A 17,500-nucleotide genomic window follows, 5' to 3' on the forward strand; every position below is an offset into this window, starting at 1 on the left:
GTTCCATATTGTCCATTGTTGTCCAAAACATTCAAAGCGCATTTTAACGTGGAATACTGTAGTTCCGTTAAATCAATTAAATACATTTGCAAATATGTAAATAAAAGAAGCGATATGGCTGTATTCGGTGCAGTCCAAAATGACAATGACGAGATTAAAAATATCAAATGAAACGTTATAGAAGCTGTAACGAAGCGATATGGCGAATTTTTTAATTCCCAATACACGAAAGACATCCAACAGTCGTTCATTTAGCGGTTCACCTTGAAAATAGCCAACGCGTTATTTTACTCGTGAAAATGCAGCGCTTAGAGCAACAAGCGCACCGTCTACAACTTTGACTGCCTTTTTTCATTTATGTCAATCGGACGATTTTGCAAGAACATTGCTATATGCAGAAGTGCCACAATATTTCACATGGGATAAATCCAGGAAAACGAAGGCGAAGACAAGGAAAACCAGTTCAAGGTCGTCCTAATGTGTTCTCAACAGATGCATAAGGACGCATTTATGCAGTTCATCCAAATAATGCTGAGTGTTTTTACTTGCGATTGTTGTTAATTAATGTTCGTGGCCCAACATCATTTCAAGTTTTAAGAAAAATTAATGGTGAATTGTGCGCTACATATCGCGAAGCATGTCAACAATTAAACTTGTTGGAGGATGATAAGCATTGCCGTTTCAGCTGTAATAACCAGTCCACATCAAATACGAACATTATTTTCGATAATAATTGCAATGTGCTCCCCCCCCATCTAATCCAATGGAATTATGGAATAATTTCAAAGATTATATGGTAGATGATATTTTAAACCAAATGCGTCGAAATACTGCAAATTATGAGTTGGAATTCACATTGGAAATTTACAATGAAATATTGATAAGGCTTGACGACATTTGTTTGTCGATGTCAAGCAAATCGTTAGTACAATTGGACATGCCAGCAGCAAATCGTCCAATGCATGATATGTTCAATCGAGAACTGGAGCGTGAATACCATTATGATTGTAATGAACTAAACACATTTGTACCATCAAATTTAACGAAATTGAATGACCAACATGTCTATGATGCAATCATGAATAATGTTAGCCATGGAACTGGTAGATTGTTTTCATTGGATGCTTCTGGGGGAACAAGCAAGACCTTTTTGATTTCATTGATTTTAGCAACAATTCGATCAGATAATAACGTTGCATTGGCACTCGCTTCTTCCGGAACTGCGGCTACATTACTGGAAGGCGGTCGCACAGCACATTCTGCATTGAAGTTGCCTTTGAAAATGCAGGTAAATGAAACACTAACATGTAATAATTCGAAATCATCTGTAATTGAAAAGTTCTTAAAGTATGTAAGCTCATCGTATGGGACGAATGTACTATGGCACACAAGAAATCATTGGAAGCACTTGATATAACTTTGAAAGATCTACAAGGAAGCCAAACAGTCTTTTGAGGTGAAATGATTTTATTGGCTGGAGATTTCAGACAAACATTACCTGTGATCCCAAAACCCACTGCTGCAGATGAAATCAATACATGTTTAAAATCATCGTATTTATGGAGACATGTAAACACGCTTACACTTACTACAAACGTACGTGTTCAACTACAAAACGATAAGTCAGCAGCTGAATTTTCACAGCAATTACTGAAAATCGGAAATAGCCAAATGTCGTTCGATCCAACAGGAATGATTACATTGCTTAACAATTTCTGCACTTTTGCACAGTCTAAATAAAGAGGCATTGATACACAGTGTATTTCCAAACATTGTTCAACATTACAAAAACTATGATTGGCTCAGCGAAAGAGCAATTTTAGCTAGCAAAAATAAAGACGTCAGTGGTATAAATGCAGCTATTCTGGATCAACTATCTGGTGGCAAAGTTGAATATAAGTCAATGGATAATATTACTGATCAAGATGGTGTCGTAAATTATCCAACTGAATTCTTAAACTCACCCAATTTGCCAGGCCTACCACCTCATAATTTACGATTAAAAATTGGAGCATCGATTATTATGCTGCGGAACATTAACGTGCCAGGACTTTGCAATGGTACCAGACTCGCTGTGAAGAAGCTAATGGGTAACGTTATCGAAGCACCAATTTTGAAAGGGAAGTACAAAGCAGAAGACGTTTTGATACCCAGAATTCCACTGATTTCGACGGACTTACCATTCGATTTCAAACGTTTGAGCACAATAGACGTTGTTTTTCGCTTATGTTAATTACTATGTTCTTGCATAAGGCATTGACCAGTTTGTTGTTTTTACGTTTGAGATCGTTTGTTGGGTCCTTTCTTAGTGTTTTGTAAGTATTTTTATCTTCCAGTATCCTGTCCATCTTGCCTGAGTATACGTCCTTGTACAGTACCACTGTTTTATTTCTCTTGTCCCCGTCAGTGACTATGATGTTTTTTTGCATATTTAAGAACTGTTTTGTTCTATTAAAAGTTTCCAATATGAATCTTTCTGTGGTATTGAACCTTCTTCCCCGTTTTAAATGTAAAATAACATTACTAAGTTTGTTTCTTGCTATGTCTTTGTTCTTTTCGTCGTCTAAACTTTATATTATTTGCTCCATTTCCGCAATTATTGTTGTAGGTTTGAGATTTTTTGTTGTTGTTGGTATCGCGAACTTCCTTCCAATTGAAAGCAACTATTTTACCTCGTACAGAAAAACTATGCCAGTTTTATTTACGAACCAATCGTTGTTAAAACATAAACTAAAACAGCAACAAATTTACAACTTAGGTATGTTTAATTTTGTAGTATGTTTAGTTTCTACTTCCTTAGTGACTCTCTGATATAGATAGTGTTGATTGTCCGTAAACGTCAGAAATTCTGTTTCGCGTATGTCTCGTTTTAAACTCTGTGACGCGTGGTATGTATTATTTCTAGTTACTTTGATGTTGATGTTCATTTGTGTAATCTCTATATTAAGTATTTTGTTAAGAAAATTACGTTTTGAGGTCTCCAATTGCCGTTTAACCTTGTGAGAAGTTGTAGTGATCGCTATATTTTTGGTGACATTTTTTAGATGAGTTGGGATTAGACCATACTTCTTGCATTCCAACAAAAATTTAAGTTGTCTCGTAAACCTGGTCAATTTTTGGTTTTTGTTTGCTATAACGTTTCAGTGTTTTGCAGGTATTCTTTACATATTTGTATTTCATGTGTTCGTAATAATTTTTCATTGTTGGTTTAGTGTTGTTGATATGTTTGTAATAAAAATGATCAAAAGTATGATATCGGCAGGCCTTCCGAAACCAAAAGAAACCTTCGGCTCTGAAATAACACACAACAACAACACATGCTTGGCTTATAAATCGAAACGCACTCTACAAAGCGTGTTCACAAAAACAAAAAGCCCTATCCCACATTTACAACAAAACAATATCGTTTACCAAATAGCATGTAAAGGGAATGATAAAGAATAATAGCCGTGTTTTTTTACACGCGTATACGTTTCGTTTGCGCGTGAAAAAAAAACGCCTATCCTCGCTTAGATAATGCTTAGGAGACCCATCTAGCGGCTGTGGTTAAACAACTAGCTACAGCAACAGGGTGTACCGAAAAGCGGAGACACAACGCTCTGATGGCCATAGGGTATAACATATAGCTGAATCAGTTGCGATGAATTGTGGACACACACAGAATACATAGAATTAGTGTAGAGGGTGAAACAAAGACACATATGTATATGAGTTACATTTGAGTATAATGCATATTGAAATATGCGCAGCAATTTCATAGGTGTATTTAAAATTTGTCGCTTAGCAGTCCATATAAAGTTTAAGCCTAAACGGATATACGCGTGTTAAAAAACACGGCTAATGTAACCAAATATATATAGGTACAACAAAACATACACTAGGTGTTCGGCTCAAAGAGCATGGGTCGGACATTAACAAAATAGAAAACAATACAGCTCCCTCTCAGCACACACCGAAAGCGGGAATTCAGCTGATCTGTCCAATGTGAAAATATTGGATAAAGAAACGAGGGATAAAGTGAAGTAAAGGATTCACAACAGAAATGAGAAACAGGACTGTCAACAGAAAAGAAGATACAGCTGACATCTCCGCTGCATACCTATTATGCATATAATCATTTTTTTACTATTTCTCTTTTTTGTATATATGTATGTATGTATATTAACCTGGGTCTATTTGTATGGACGAAAGTTAACCGATATCGCGCCATCGATTTTTCGATAGGATTTGGGCTCAGGAATAAAAGTTCCACTACGCATACCCAAAAAAATTATTTTCGAGCCTGCGAAAAAAATGACGAAAGGGTAAATTTTTCGACCAAAACACTCCTCTTAACCAAAAAATTATTTTTTTTTTTTTTAAACTCTAGTCGAAACGTTGGCGGTAACAGTTTTTTGAAAAAAAAAAATATATTTGGTGGTTTTTGGTCGCGAAATTGACCCTTTCGCCATTTTTTTTCGCAGGCTCGAAAATTATTTTTTTGGGAACTTTTTTTCCTGAGCCCAAATCCTATCGAAAAATCGATATCCGTTAATAAATCGACCCAGTCTAATGTATATGCATACGTACTAACAAACGTATGTATACGTATCCAAGTTGTTTTTGACAAGTGTACTACAAACATCAAGTACCATACTTATTTATATATTTAATTTAACTTTTTTACGATACGCTGCACAATGTATACAATTTGCAACAAAAAATCGTATTCTTTTGACGCCTTGATGTAGCTGGTGATACACATGTTTAAATATATAATTGTTAATAATTCTATCCAAACAATTTCCACCTTTGTAATTTTACATTTTATTTTCATGTTTTCATTGTTGTTAGCTGTGCTTTTTTTTCACCTAGGTATATACGTTTGCGCTAAACTTTACATGGACTGCGAAGCGGTAAACTTTAAATACACCTCCGAAATTTCTGCGCATAAAGTTAAAAAAAAAAAATGTAAGGCGCGATAACCTCCGAAGAGATCTAAGGCCGAGCTTCTCTTCCAATTTGCGTCGTGCTCCTCTTGATTTTCCCTACAAATTGGCCGGACGGGACCTACATGTTTTATGCCGACTCCGAACGGCATCTGCAAAGCAGATGAGTTTTCACTGGCAGCTTTTCATGGCAGAAATACACCCGGAGTGCTTGCCAAACACTGCCGAGGGGCGACCCCGGTTAGAAAAATTTTCTTCTAATTGAAAAATCTTATTTCTAAAATTTTGATGTTGCTCTGCCCGGGAGTTGAACCCAGGGCATACGGTGTGATAGGCGGAGCACGCTACCATCACACCACGGTGGCCGCGCATAAAGTTAGTACTACTAAATTTCAATACGCATTATACTCAGATGTAACTGAAATATGTGTCTATGTTTCACCTCTACACTAATTCTTTGTATCATCTTTTAAAATGGTGTGTGTCCATAATCCATCGCATCCGATTCAGCTATATGTTATACCCTATAGCCATCAGAGGGTTGTGTCTCCGCTTTTCGGTACACCCTGTGCTGTAGCTGTAGTTATTTTACCACTGCCGCTACGTAAACGTATACGCGTGTGAAAAAAAACACGGCTCATATATACATAACTGACATATTGGGCGTGTTTTTTTTTACACGCGTATACGTTTCGTTTGCGCGTAAAAGAAACGCTTATCCTCGCTTAGATAATACTTAGGAGACCCATCTAGCGGCAGTGGTTAAACAACTAGCTGCAGCGCAGGGTGTACCGAAAAGCGGAGACACAACCCTCTGTTGTATATCTGTGTATAACATATAGCTGGATCAGTTGCGATGAATAGTGGACACGCATAGGATACATAGAATTAATGTAGAGGGTGAAACATAGACACATCTTTCAGTTACATCTGAGTATAATGCGTATTGAAATTTAGTAGTACTAACTTTATGCGCAGAAATTTCAGAGGTGTATTTAAAGTTTAACGCTTAGCGTTAACGTATATAGATGTAAAAAAACACAGGTATTGTTGTACAAGATTTGTATGGAAAATAATCAAGAAGCAATCAGCTGTTGGGATAACAACACCTGGTACTAAATTTGCCTTGGTTTTAATTGATAGGTACTTCCAATATTTCAAAACAATTTTTCTAATCTTCAATAAATAAAACAACTTTTTGGAATGAGATGAAGTGAGATGTCATGTTGCTTAAAAAGTGTCGCCGTGTGTAAATATGATAAGCAAATCCAAAGACAAATTGCCGGTAATCAGCAGTGAACTTAATTATCGCTTTTGACGTTGTGTGACAAGCCGTTTTTTATTGATTTGACCAAAATTGTCCAAGCGAAAACCAAGCTATAGATTGTTATAACGTTGATATAGTCATTTGCAAAGTATTTAATGTTGGGAATAGGTGAGAACTTCTGAAGGTTTAATGTCACTTAATTTATTTTCCAAAAAAATACTCCTTTGTTGATTTTTGAACAGGTGAAAAATATATTAAAAACATTTTTTTTTTTTTGTTCAAATAAATAGGTGATTAATCTTTAAACCTCATAATTGAAACCTCAATTAATGTGCTTTGTTTGCTTTGTATAAACAAATGGCAAAAACTAGGCAGACAAAATTTGAATTTCAGAAATCATAGCGGACAATTGTCCCTAATATTAATCATTTAACTTGCAATATGCATTCTAGTGTTCTATGTCATACACAAATATAAATCTTTCTGGCCGCCCGCAAAATGTTTATGTATGAACATGAATAAATAAAACATACAGTCCAGCGGCGATCGAAAAACGACCAAAATCGGCGGCGTATATCTCTAGTATATATTATATAAACCCAATCTCTATCATTTATTTAGACAACAATATATGCTATTTACGTAAGCATTTGGTGAAATTTCAAGTTTCTAGCTGTTAAAATGGGGCAGAAATTACGAAAAGTTACTTATCTGAACAATCGATTGTTCTGCCCTAATTTTGGTCTATCTGCATACATTTTAATAAGCTTTTTCCGTCTAACTCTGTCCTCCCCCTCTTCACTTTTTCCTAATCCTTTTATTCACTCCTCCCTCCGTCTTTTTCGCTTCATCTATCTCTATCTTCGTCTCATTCTATCTCTTTCTCAATCTCCTTCTCTCTTTTCTCTTCTCTAAATTTCTTCTCATTCTTCTGCATCCTTTATTGCCTGTCCCAGAGGGTGGTATGTATTTTATTCCAGTCCCAGTCCCAGTCGCACTCCGAGTCTCAGTCCCAGTCCTAGTCCTAATCCCAGTTCCAGTCCGTCTCTGGATAATATATTACTCTGAACTAAAGCACTCATCAACAGTGGAAGGCTGCTGGAATTCGGAACAATTTCGTTCCTTGGAATGAAACGCGATTTCAGTTGGTTTATAATAATGTCCAATAATTATTATAATCGATAAAATATTTATGTTCAATTTGCTCATCTTCGCAAAGCTCATAAAAATGGCGTTGTACCAGTCTCTGGCGAGTTTTAGAAAATTAAAGGGTGATGGACCATTTTTCTGCTACAATTCATTAAAATTCATGTCGATACCTTTCCAATTCTTCTCGAAAAATTTTCAAACGTTTTAAGGCATTTGAAAGATCCGTGGCTTTAGACTGAAGCGCTTTAGAGGCTGCGTCGATAGTAAGTAGGATATTGAAATGGAAAACCAATAATATAACAAATTTTAGTTTTCGATCTTCTTTTTAAATGAAACACCTTAATTTTTTTCACTTGATTTGCAATTTAACAGAATGGTTTTCTTAGTGCTTTTTGGACTTCAACAAACCGGACTTTTAAAACAAGAACGACATCATAACGTTCTTCCCATCTAGTAGTTTATTTAGTATTATTGAATTTGAGGACTCACTTTCTTTATTATATATAAAACTTGATAAAATATTCCATCTTTTGATACTATGCTTAAAAAAAATTATAACATTTTTGAAATGTTTCAAAAAAAATTTGCACAACTATCAATAATTTCTCTCACGTGTAAAGTGTATATCTTTAAAAATTAATCAACATATTTTTGTTTAGTTTGTTTGAAGGGCTTAACGATTAACTTGAAATTGTATTATGGTTTTTACTTTCCTTAAACAGAACTTATAAAAATATACTTTTCAAATAAAACAAAATACTCAGGTACAATTTGAAAAAATATGTTTGAGTTCGAGGCCTCATGGCCCGGGGTTCCATGGCATTTTTTCAGACCTGTCACCCTATTTTTACGCCACTTCTTTACACGTTACATAACTCAATAATAGATACATGAATAGATCTTTAAATAGTACCCATAAGAAACTGCATCATCATTTTTTTATTGAACCTTCGAGAAATCAAAAGGGGACAGGTGCTGTATATGATCCATCAAGCTGGAAAAGCAACTAGACAAAAGCGTGCGGCTGCAAAATTTATAACATCATATGCAAAGCCAACGATATTACACTCACAAAGTGTCTAATATCTCTAAAGAGAAGACTTGAAGCTCATGATGGGCATTCTAACTGGACACTGCCTTCTGGCGTCACACACCTATTTCTTAGGCCTTGGTAGTAACAGAAGGTGTAGGAAATGTGAGCTGCAGGAAGAAACAGTTAAGCAGTTAAGCACGTTCTGCATTCGTGTCCTGCGCTACCCAGGTTACGGCTCCAATTCTGTTTTTTTGTTAAACTGTTTTTATTGAACTTTTTTTTTTGATTTGAAACACAAATTTTTAATGTTTTAATTAATAGCTTTCAAAACTTTCAAATTAACTTCTTTTAAAAGTGGGCGGTGCCACACCCATTGTCCAAAATATTACTAATTCTCTATCCTGTGTCATAAGGTCAACCCACCTACCAAGTTTCATCGCTTTATCCTTGTTCGGTAATGAATTATCGCACTTTTTTGAAATTTTCGATATCGAAAAAGTGGGCGTGGTTATAGTCTGATTTCATTCATTTTAAACAGTGATCTGAAATGAGTGCTCAGGAACTTACATACCAATTTTCATTAAGATACCTCAAAATTTACTCAAGTTATCGTGTTAACGGACAGACGGACGGACGGACATGGCTAAATGAATTTCTTTTTTCGCCCAGATCAATTTGATATATAGAAGTCTATATCTATCTCGATTAGATTATGCCGTTACGGGGTACCGTTATATGAACAAAATTAATATACTCTGTGAGCTCAGCTCAGCGTGCCTAAAGCGTATTGGTGATGAAGGCTTAGCACCCTTCGAAACGGATCTATCTGCGTAGCTACGGCAGGTTGTCTGAAAAAATTTCTACTTACTATTCCAAAAACAAAATACAATTTTTCAATTATAGAAAAATTCAAAAATAACAATAATTATCATTAGAAAAAAAAATGTTGTTCTGGCCTTGAGCTCGAATCGAACCTTGAAGCATTTATCTGTAGGCCGATAAAAACAAAAACAATTGTCTAGTAAAAATGGATAAGATTGGTTAAGGACCAATTTTATATAAATGACTTTAAAAAGGGTCGTAGGCAAAAATAATAAGTTAAATCTTAGCGAAAAATAGTTTTATACCAATCGCACTTTGTGCCATTATAACCAGAAATGGGAAAAAATTCAAATCTTTAAAAATGGGCGTGGCACTGCCCATTTCTTACAATGCATTTCTCAACGTTTCTGGAGCCATAACTCGGCGAAAAATTTGGTGCACATGTATGACTTTTCACAGTAAATATTTTCAGTAAAAATGGACTAAATCGGTTAAGTCGCATTCTTTTATATAAAAGATTTTGTAAAAGTGCGTAGATGCAGGTAATAAGCTATTTCTAATAAATTTTGGAAATTTTCGTTAATAACCCTGCCCTTTTTTTGTAGTAACGCTTTTTAGTACAATGGCACTTGTATATTTATGTTTATTGTTCTCTTATATATTTATTTTAAAATAAACAGTAGGGAAATCCCCTTATCTGAAGGAAAACTGCATTATTACCCGCTCAAGTTCATTGGTGTTAGCCTCTGTATCCTTTTTGCTTCCTTTAAACGAAAATTAGTTCAGAGTAGAACCATTTGTATATGTATTATTGCGCAGTCTTGTAACACTATTAAGCACATAAAACAAACAACAACAGCATTTCAAGTGTACAGCTGGGTATGTAGTGTTCGTTTTCACCCGAACTTAGACTTCCTTACTTGTTTAAACTGTTTTTATTGAAGATTTTTTTTTTTTTTGATTTGAAACACACATTTTTATAATTTTTATTCATATTTCCAATAATTCACAATCCTTCAATAAATAAAACAATTTTTTTAATGAAATGAAATGAAATGAAATGTCAAACTGTTGCTTAAAAGGAGTCGCTATGTGTAAATATAATAAGCAATTCCAAAAGAGAAGTTGCCATAATCAGCAACCAAACATTTTGTGTGGAAACGGCGACTTATTGACCAATTGAATTGTAGCTTTGTAGTCAAAGCGGATGGCAAAACCATTTGACGTTGTATGACAAGCCGTTTTTTTTTTTATTTGACCAAATTAGTGATCAAATTCGACCAAGTGAAAACCAATCATAGATTGTTATAAAGTTAATTTAGTCATTTGCAAAGTATTTGATGTTGGGAATAGGTGAGAATTTCTGCAGTTTAAATGCCACTTTATTATTTATTTTCCAAGAAATACTTCTTTGTTTACTTTTGAACAGGTGAAAAATATCTTAAAAATAGTTTCATTTTTTTGTTCAAATAAACAGGTGCCCAATTTTAAAACCTCATAATTGAAAGCTTAATTAATGTGTTTTGTTTGCTTTGTATAAACAAATGGCAAAAACTAGAAAAATAATAACTTAAAAATAACAAAATATTTCCCAACGAACCCACAACAAAAAAAAAAGTATTAAAGTCAGTGACTAAAGTTGAAAAGGTTTCGGAACATTATTTTATTTTTTTGTATCCTTCGACCGATCCCTTTCATGTTTATAACTAAATCCTTTACTGTACGAATGAATTAGGTATATTAACGAAACAAATGTAAGACCTAGATACTAAGGCATCGAGCTCCGGGAATTCCCATCCCTTCACAGCTTTCTTTAGATTGTACATAACTCAATAATAGATAGCACCCATAAGAAACTGCATTATCGTTGTTTTTATGGAACATTCGCTGACAACGTACATTCGTATGTATTAGCCGCAATCTTGCAGGCCCAGAAATGGGATTTGCGTCTTGTCATTGCGATAGTGCCTATGCATATATTTATGAAATTAATTAAGTAAATAAATTAAGAAAAGTATTATTTTTCACCAAATAAAAATTATTAAGAATTCATGAGCTTAACACCGGCTTATAATAATTGAATATTCAATTATTATATTTTTCTAAGAGAAACTGAAAAGAAAGAACAAATCATTTACTGGCATATTGCGGTGGTACCATTTCGAAAACCGCCACGAATTCATCGTCCCCTGCAAAAATAGCGAGTACTCCATGCTTGAATGTATGAGTGCGAGTGCTCCAAAATTAACCACAATTCATAAAAAAAATATGGTCCAATTAACATTGCGATGTCCTAGGACTGAACCATATACTCCAGCTCAGCTTTACATCAGAGTAATCCTGGAGTACCCACAATCCAATAAACATCGTGTAGTGATTACAATCGTTAAAAACGCGCAATGATCGGATTACAATATGTTCGTGTAGAAACATGAGTTGGTCCATTGCTGCATTACAGTGGAGTATAAAGGTAAGTACCCCAGTGGACCACATGATCCAACGTTTTTTGCAGGGTACTAGCTCAAAGTCGATAAAGAAGTTCATGGTCAAAATCCACGCTAAAATTTTGTGTTCATTTATTTCACAACCAATTTCATTATGATGATGGGACGCCAGTCGGCAAACGAAAATAAAATGCCAACATGTTAGCAAATGAAATTTTCATGGTAAATGGGTTATTAAAGTTTTCATTTATTGGTCAACTTAGTTGTCACTTTGTAGTCAAAATGGACGGCAAACCATTTGACGTAGTATAAAAAACCGTTTTTGCTGACATAATCAAGCGTTACAATGTTTGCCAAATTCAGTTGCATAGCGGAAAGGCGAACTCACTTAAACTTGATACTGCTTTCATGTTGGCTTAATTTTAAAAAAATTCACTATTAATATGGGATAGCCCAAATCCGTATTTTCCTTTTCATTTTATTAGTTAGCTTGCACCTACTTCAACAGAACGAAGGGGTGTTGATTTACGAATCACACAGTCATACTTCTTGGCACTACAGCACGCAGCATAAATGGTTAATAGTTCATCATTGAGGCATACTTTTGCCTGGATTAGGCTGGAAGGGCTGGGACTGCAACGTGGACTTTGACTGGGACTGGGAATAAGGGATGGATAAGGATAAGAACTAGAAAAAGAAAAGAGTGACTGAGAAAGAGATGGAGTTAAATGAAGATAGATCGGAAAAGACGGAGAGGGAGAAAGAGATGCATAGAAAGAGAAAGGCAGAAGGAGGAGTGAATAAAAGGATAAGAAAAAGGGGATGGGAGAGTAAGAGATAAAAACTTCTTAAAACTTATATAGACAGATCAAAGTTAGGGCAGAACAACGTCTGCCACGTCTGCTTATATTTATAGATAAAAGAGATGAAAATTGATTTTTTCACTTTTAAAACTTTTTATGTTCTGCTTGCTTGGCTCATTTTCAATATACGCAAAAAAGTGTACGAATGAGATAAATTAAACAATACGTGTCTCTTAAAGGTAAATAATTTATTTTTTGAGCTTATAATTGCCTTTTCATAGCACTTTAAGGAAACCAAACTAGTATTGTGTGTTATTGAATCATAAAAACCAATAAGTTTTAGAACAAAAATTAATACCCAGAACAAAAAACGAACTGTGCTGGACGGCCACAAATCGAATGAAAAGCGCGACATTTAGTACTCACATTTGAAGCGCTTAGGTTCGAGCTATATTTAAATGAATTAATCAAAGGCTGCGACAATTTCAAACCACCTGCGATTGAATTAGACCTTTTTAAAGCGTTTCTATTTGGTTCATTCTTAGGTGGTTCTGAAATAGTCGCAAACTTTTATTAATTAATTTAAATCCATATTGTTCAGACTTCAGCGCTGTTGATACAAGTGTGGCTACCCACTGTCCCGATATGCATCCGATTATCATCATTTCGGAGGTAGTAATTAAGGGCCGTTTTACTATCTCCAGTTAAGCTAGATTATATGTGCAGGATAGCTACCTAGCAGATGGATCCATTTGACATTTATGTTTTCACCAACACAGGGTGACCAACCAAGGGTTAAATCAATAAGCAGAAAACAATACATCCTTTGTAAATACACGAAAATTTGCCAAACAGTTTATTTTTTTACACTCTGTTACGAAATGCACATTACAGAGACGCGAGTATGTAGAAAATGGAAATTTGTATATTTATCTTAGAAAAAAGTGACGGACATAAACCTATTGCGAAACTGTCGCTTTGTGTGTCTCTGATTTTTTATGTAGGGTATATACAATGTTACTCGAACTTAGGCTACTTACCGTTTTTGTTTTTTTATTTGGAATGGTATAATCTGTTTTGTGTTTGTGTGGAATTTTCGCTAAAAAAAATCGGCATAGAGTACAAGTATAAAAGGTGTGAAACATTTTAATATCACATTGTCAGTTTAAGTGTAGAAGACGTAAGTGATATATATTTGGTTCTGATCTTTACAAGATAATACTATACAAAATGCTAAAACATCAGTTTGCTATGTAAGTAACTAAATTATATTATCCATTCAGAAAAAAATAGTGTTGTAAATTAAAAGATATTTTAATAATCAATTAGATATATAAGCAAACGACATACTGCTATATGTCCTTTTGGTTTAAATTTTGAGAAATATATACATCCTGTTTTTGAATTTTTCCTGTGTTTAAATCAGATCGTGAAACAGCTATTGGTATAGGTCCTAGAAAGCTTTATCAAGAGGACGGTGTAATTTTATAAGATAGGTCCTGGTTTTAAATATTATTTCTCAGTTTGGTCGTTAAACGCAATGGACGCATATAGTTTATGTGAGGTCCTCACGGACCAGCCAGTTCAACCTAACATAACCTTATTGAGCTCGATGAATCTGATTTCTGATAGGCTATTGGCTTCATTCAATGCGTTCACACTCAAACAAAATTTAAAAATACCAAGAGGATCGATTCGGCCACGTTATAAATTCCGTAGTTTATTTCTGCCGTCGGTTGAAATACATATCAAAGTTCCCCTGCCAGCAATTATTACACAATTTTATCGCCTAACACTAAGAAGTAAATAATCCAATACGTTTTGCAGTTACTAGGGCGATATAAATATTCATTTCATAAACAAACAATAAATACTTTACCAGAAATTTTTCCTTCAAGCAGATATTCAGGCTATCATCAACTGTAACGTTTAGAATTTTCCCGTGTTTTAATATTTTATTGCGGTGAATGGTCCAAACAGAGATTTTTTGGAAACATTTGAGAGTTGAGCGAAACCAAAAATTTGTCTCTAATCTATTTATTCGCAGGGACATACTTTCGTACTTTTATTTATGCGACACAAATGCATTTCCATTTTTCATTATTTGACTTCCTAGAAGCGCTTGCTGTTAACCCAGCTGCTGCAAGACATAGGCGAGGGTATCCCCCTTTTACCTCTCAAATGTCTTCAAAGGTTTTTATCCAGTTCTGCCGTAAGATTTTCTCGCATTATGAATCTTCTTAGCCAATTTCAACTATCCAAAAAATTTTATCGAATTTGTTGTGATACAGAAATACTATCTTTCTCGACACATTTCGTCTTATCAATCTAGTAAATTTTATTCCTATAGAAATTTCCACATGCTGTCTCTCTTCGTATATTAACTTCGTTTCACTTTGGGGGAACAGTTCTTCGCGAAAAGTGACAACAGTTTGGAACAGCATCCAAATTTATAATTTTCATTCGTTTTCTTCTAAATTTTGTATTCGGTGACATGAATACTTTTTTACTAAAGAGCTGTAAATTTTGAGACTTTTTCTATTTTAAATAATATTTTTTGAGAAATATTTGTAATAAAAATGTTTAACATTCTAGTAAAAAAATACGCAAACTTTTATCAATTCCAGGTCAAATTTCATTACTATTTGAAAAATCCTAAACTCACCTCTTGTACTATTTGGATTAAGGTTTATTAAAATAACAAACAAACAAACAAAAATTAAGTGTGTTTATTCTATTTTATTGTTTGACTTTTAAATTTTAGTTCTCCCTTCTGTTTCTATACCTTTTTTATACTCAGTTGAGCAGAGCTAACAGAGTATATTAACTTTGATTAGATAACGGTTGGTTGTATAGGTATAAAGGAATCGCGATAGATATAGACTTCCATATATCAAAATCATCAGTATCGAAAAAAAATTCGATTGAGCCATGTCCGTCCGTCCGTCCGTCCGTCAACACGATACTTGAGTAAATTTTGAGGTATCTTGATGAAATTCGGTATGTAGGCTCCTGGGCACTCATCTCAGATCGCTATTTAAAATGAACGATATCGGACTATAACCACGCCCACTTTTTCGATATCGAAAATTTCGAAAAACCGAAAAAGTGCGATAATTCATTACAAAAGACAGCTAAAGCGACGAAACTTGGTGGATGAGTTGAACTTTTGACGAAGAATAGAAAACTAGTAACATTTTGGACAATGGGCGTGGCACCGCCCACTTTTAAAAGAAGGTAATTTAGAAGTTTTGCAAGCTGTAATTTGGCAGTCGTTGAAGATATCATGATGAAATTTGGCAGCAACGTTACTCTTATTACTTTATGTACGCTTAATAAAAATTAGCAAAATCGGAGAAGGACCACGCCCAATTTAAAAAAAAAAAATTTTAAGTAAAATTTTAACAAAAAATTTAATATCTTTACAATATATAAGTAAATTATGTCGACATTCAACTCCAGTAATGATATGGTGCAACAAAATACAAAAATAAAAGAAATTTTCAAAATGGGCGTGGCTCCGCCCTTTTTCATTTAATTTGTCTAGGATACTTTTAATGCCATAAGTCGAAAAAAAATTTACCAATACTTGTGAAATTTGGTAGAGGCTTAGATTCTAGGACGATAACTCTTTTCTGTGAAAAAGGGCGAAATCGGTTGAAGCCACGCCCAGTTTTTATACACAGTCGACCGTCTGTCCTGCCGCTCGGCCGTTAACACGATAACTTGAGCAAAAATCGATATATCTTTACTACTCTCAGTTCACGTACTTATCTGAACTCACTTTATATTGGTGTAAAATATGGCCGAAATCCGACTAATGACCACGCCCACTTTTTCGATTTTTAAAATTACTAAAAATGAAAAAAATTCCATAATAATATACCAAATACGAAAAAAGGGATGAAACGTGGTAATTGGGTTGGCCTATTGTTGCAAAATATAACTTTAGAAAAAAACTTTGTAAAATGAGTGTGACACTTGCCATATTAAGTACAAGAAAATGAAAAAGTTTTGCAGGGCGAAATCAAAAGCCCTTGGAATCTTGCAAGGATAACTGTTCGTGATATTACATATATAAATAAATTAGCGGTACCCGACAGATGATGTTCTGGCTCACCCTGGTCCACATTTTGGTCGATATCTAGAAAACGCCTTCACATATACAACTACCACCACTCCCTTTTAAAACCCTCATTAATACCTTTAATTTGATACCCATATTGTACAAACGCATTCTAGAGTCACCCCTGGTCCACGTTTATGGTGATGTCCCGAAAAGGCGTCCACCCATAGAATTAAGGCACATTCCCTTTTAAAATACTTATTAACTCCTTTCGCTTGATACCCCGTATTGTACAAAAGCATTCTAGAGTCAACCCTGGTCCACCTTTATAACGATATTCCGAAAAGGCGTCCACCTATAGAACTAAGGCCAACTCCGTTTTAAAATACTCATCAACACCTTTCATTTGATACCCATATTGTACAAACGTATTCTAGAGTCACCCCTGGTCCACGTTTATGGCGATATCCCGAAAAGGTGTCCACCCATAGAACTAAAGCCCACTCCCTTTTAAAATACTCATTAACACTTTTCATTCGATATCCTTTTTGTACAAACAAATTCTAGAGTCACCCCTGGTCCACCTTTATGGAAATATCACGAAAAGGCGTCCACCCATAGAACTAAGGCCCACTCCGTTTTAAAATACTCATCAACACCTTTCATTTGATACCCATATTGTACAAACGTATTCTAGAGTCACCCCTGGTCCACGTTTATGGCGATATCCCGAAAAGGCGTCCACCCATAGAACTAAGGCCCACTCCGTTTTAAAATACTGATCAACACCTTTCATTTGATACCCATATTGTACAAACGCATTCTAGAGTTACCCCTGGTCCAGGTTTATGGCGATATCTCGAAAAGGCGTCCACTTATAGAACTAAGGCCCACTCCTTTTTAAAATACTCATTAACACCTTTCATTTGAAACCCATATAGTATAAAAAAATTCTAGAGTCACCCCTGGTCCACCTTTATGGCGATAT

General features: G+C 34.8%; 1 protein-coding gene across 1 annotated transcript in view; it reads left to right on the forward strand.

Moving 5' to 3' along the window:
* The first annotated feature begins 13,609 nt into the window (after positions 1-13,609).
* LOC137241234 (bilin-binding protein-like) overlaps positions 13,610-17,500 on the forward strand; it is a 31,936-nt gene continuing 28,045 nt past the window's right edge. Inside the window, exon 1 of the mRNA XM_067768603.1 lies at positions 13,610-13,699. Coding sequence (XP_067624704.1) covers positions 13,677-13,699 — 23 coding nt within the window. The 5' untranslated portion in view covers positions 13,610-13,676. The remainder of the gene's footprint in view (positions 13,700-17,500) is intronic.

Source organism: Eurosta solidaginis, chromosome 2, assembly GCF_040869045.1.
Source record: "Eurosta solidaginis isolate ZX-2024a chromosome 2, ASM4086904v1, whole genome shotgun sequence".
NCBI lineage: Eukaryota > Metazoa > Arthropoda > Insecta > Diptera > Tephritidae > Eurosta > Eurosta solidaginis.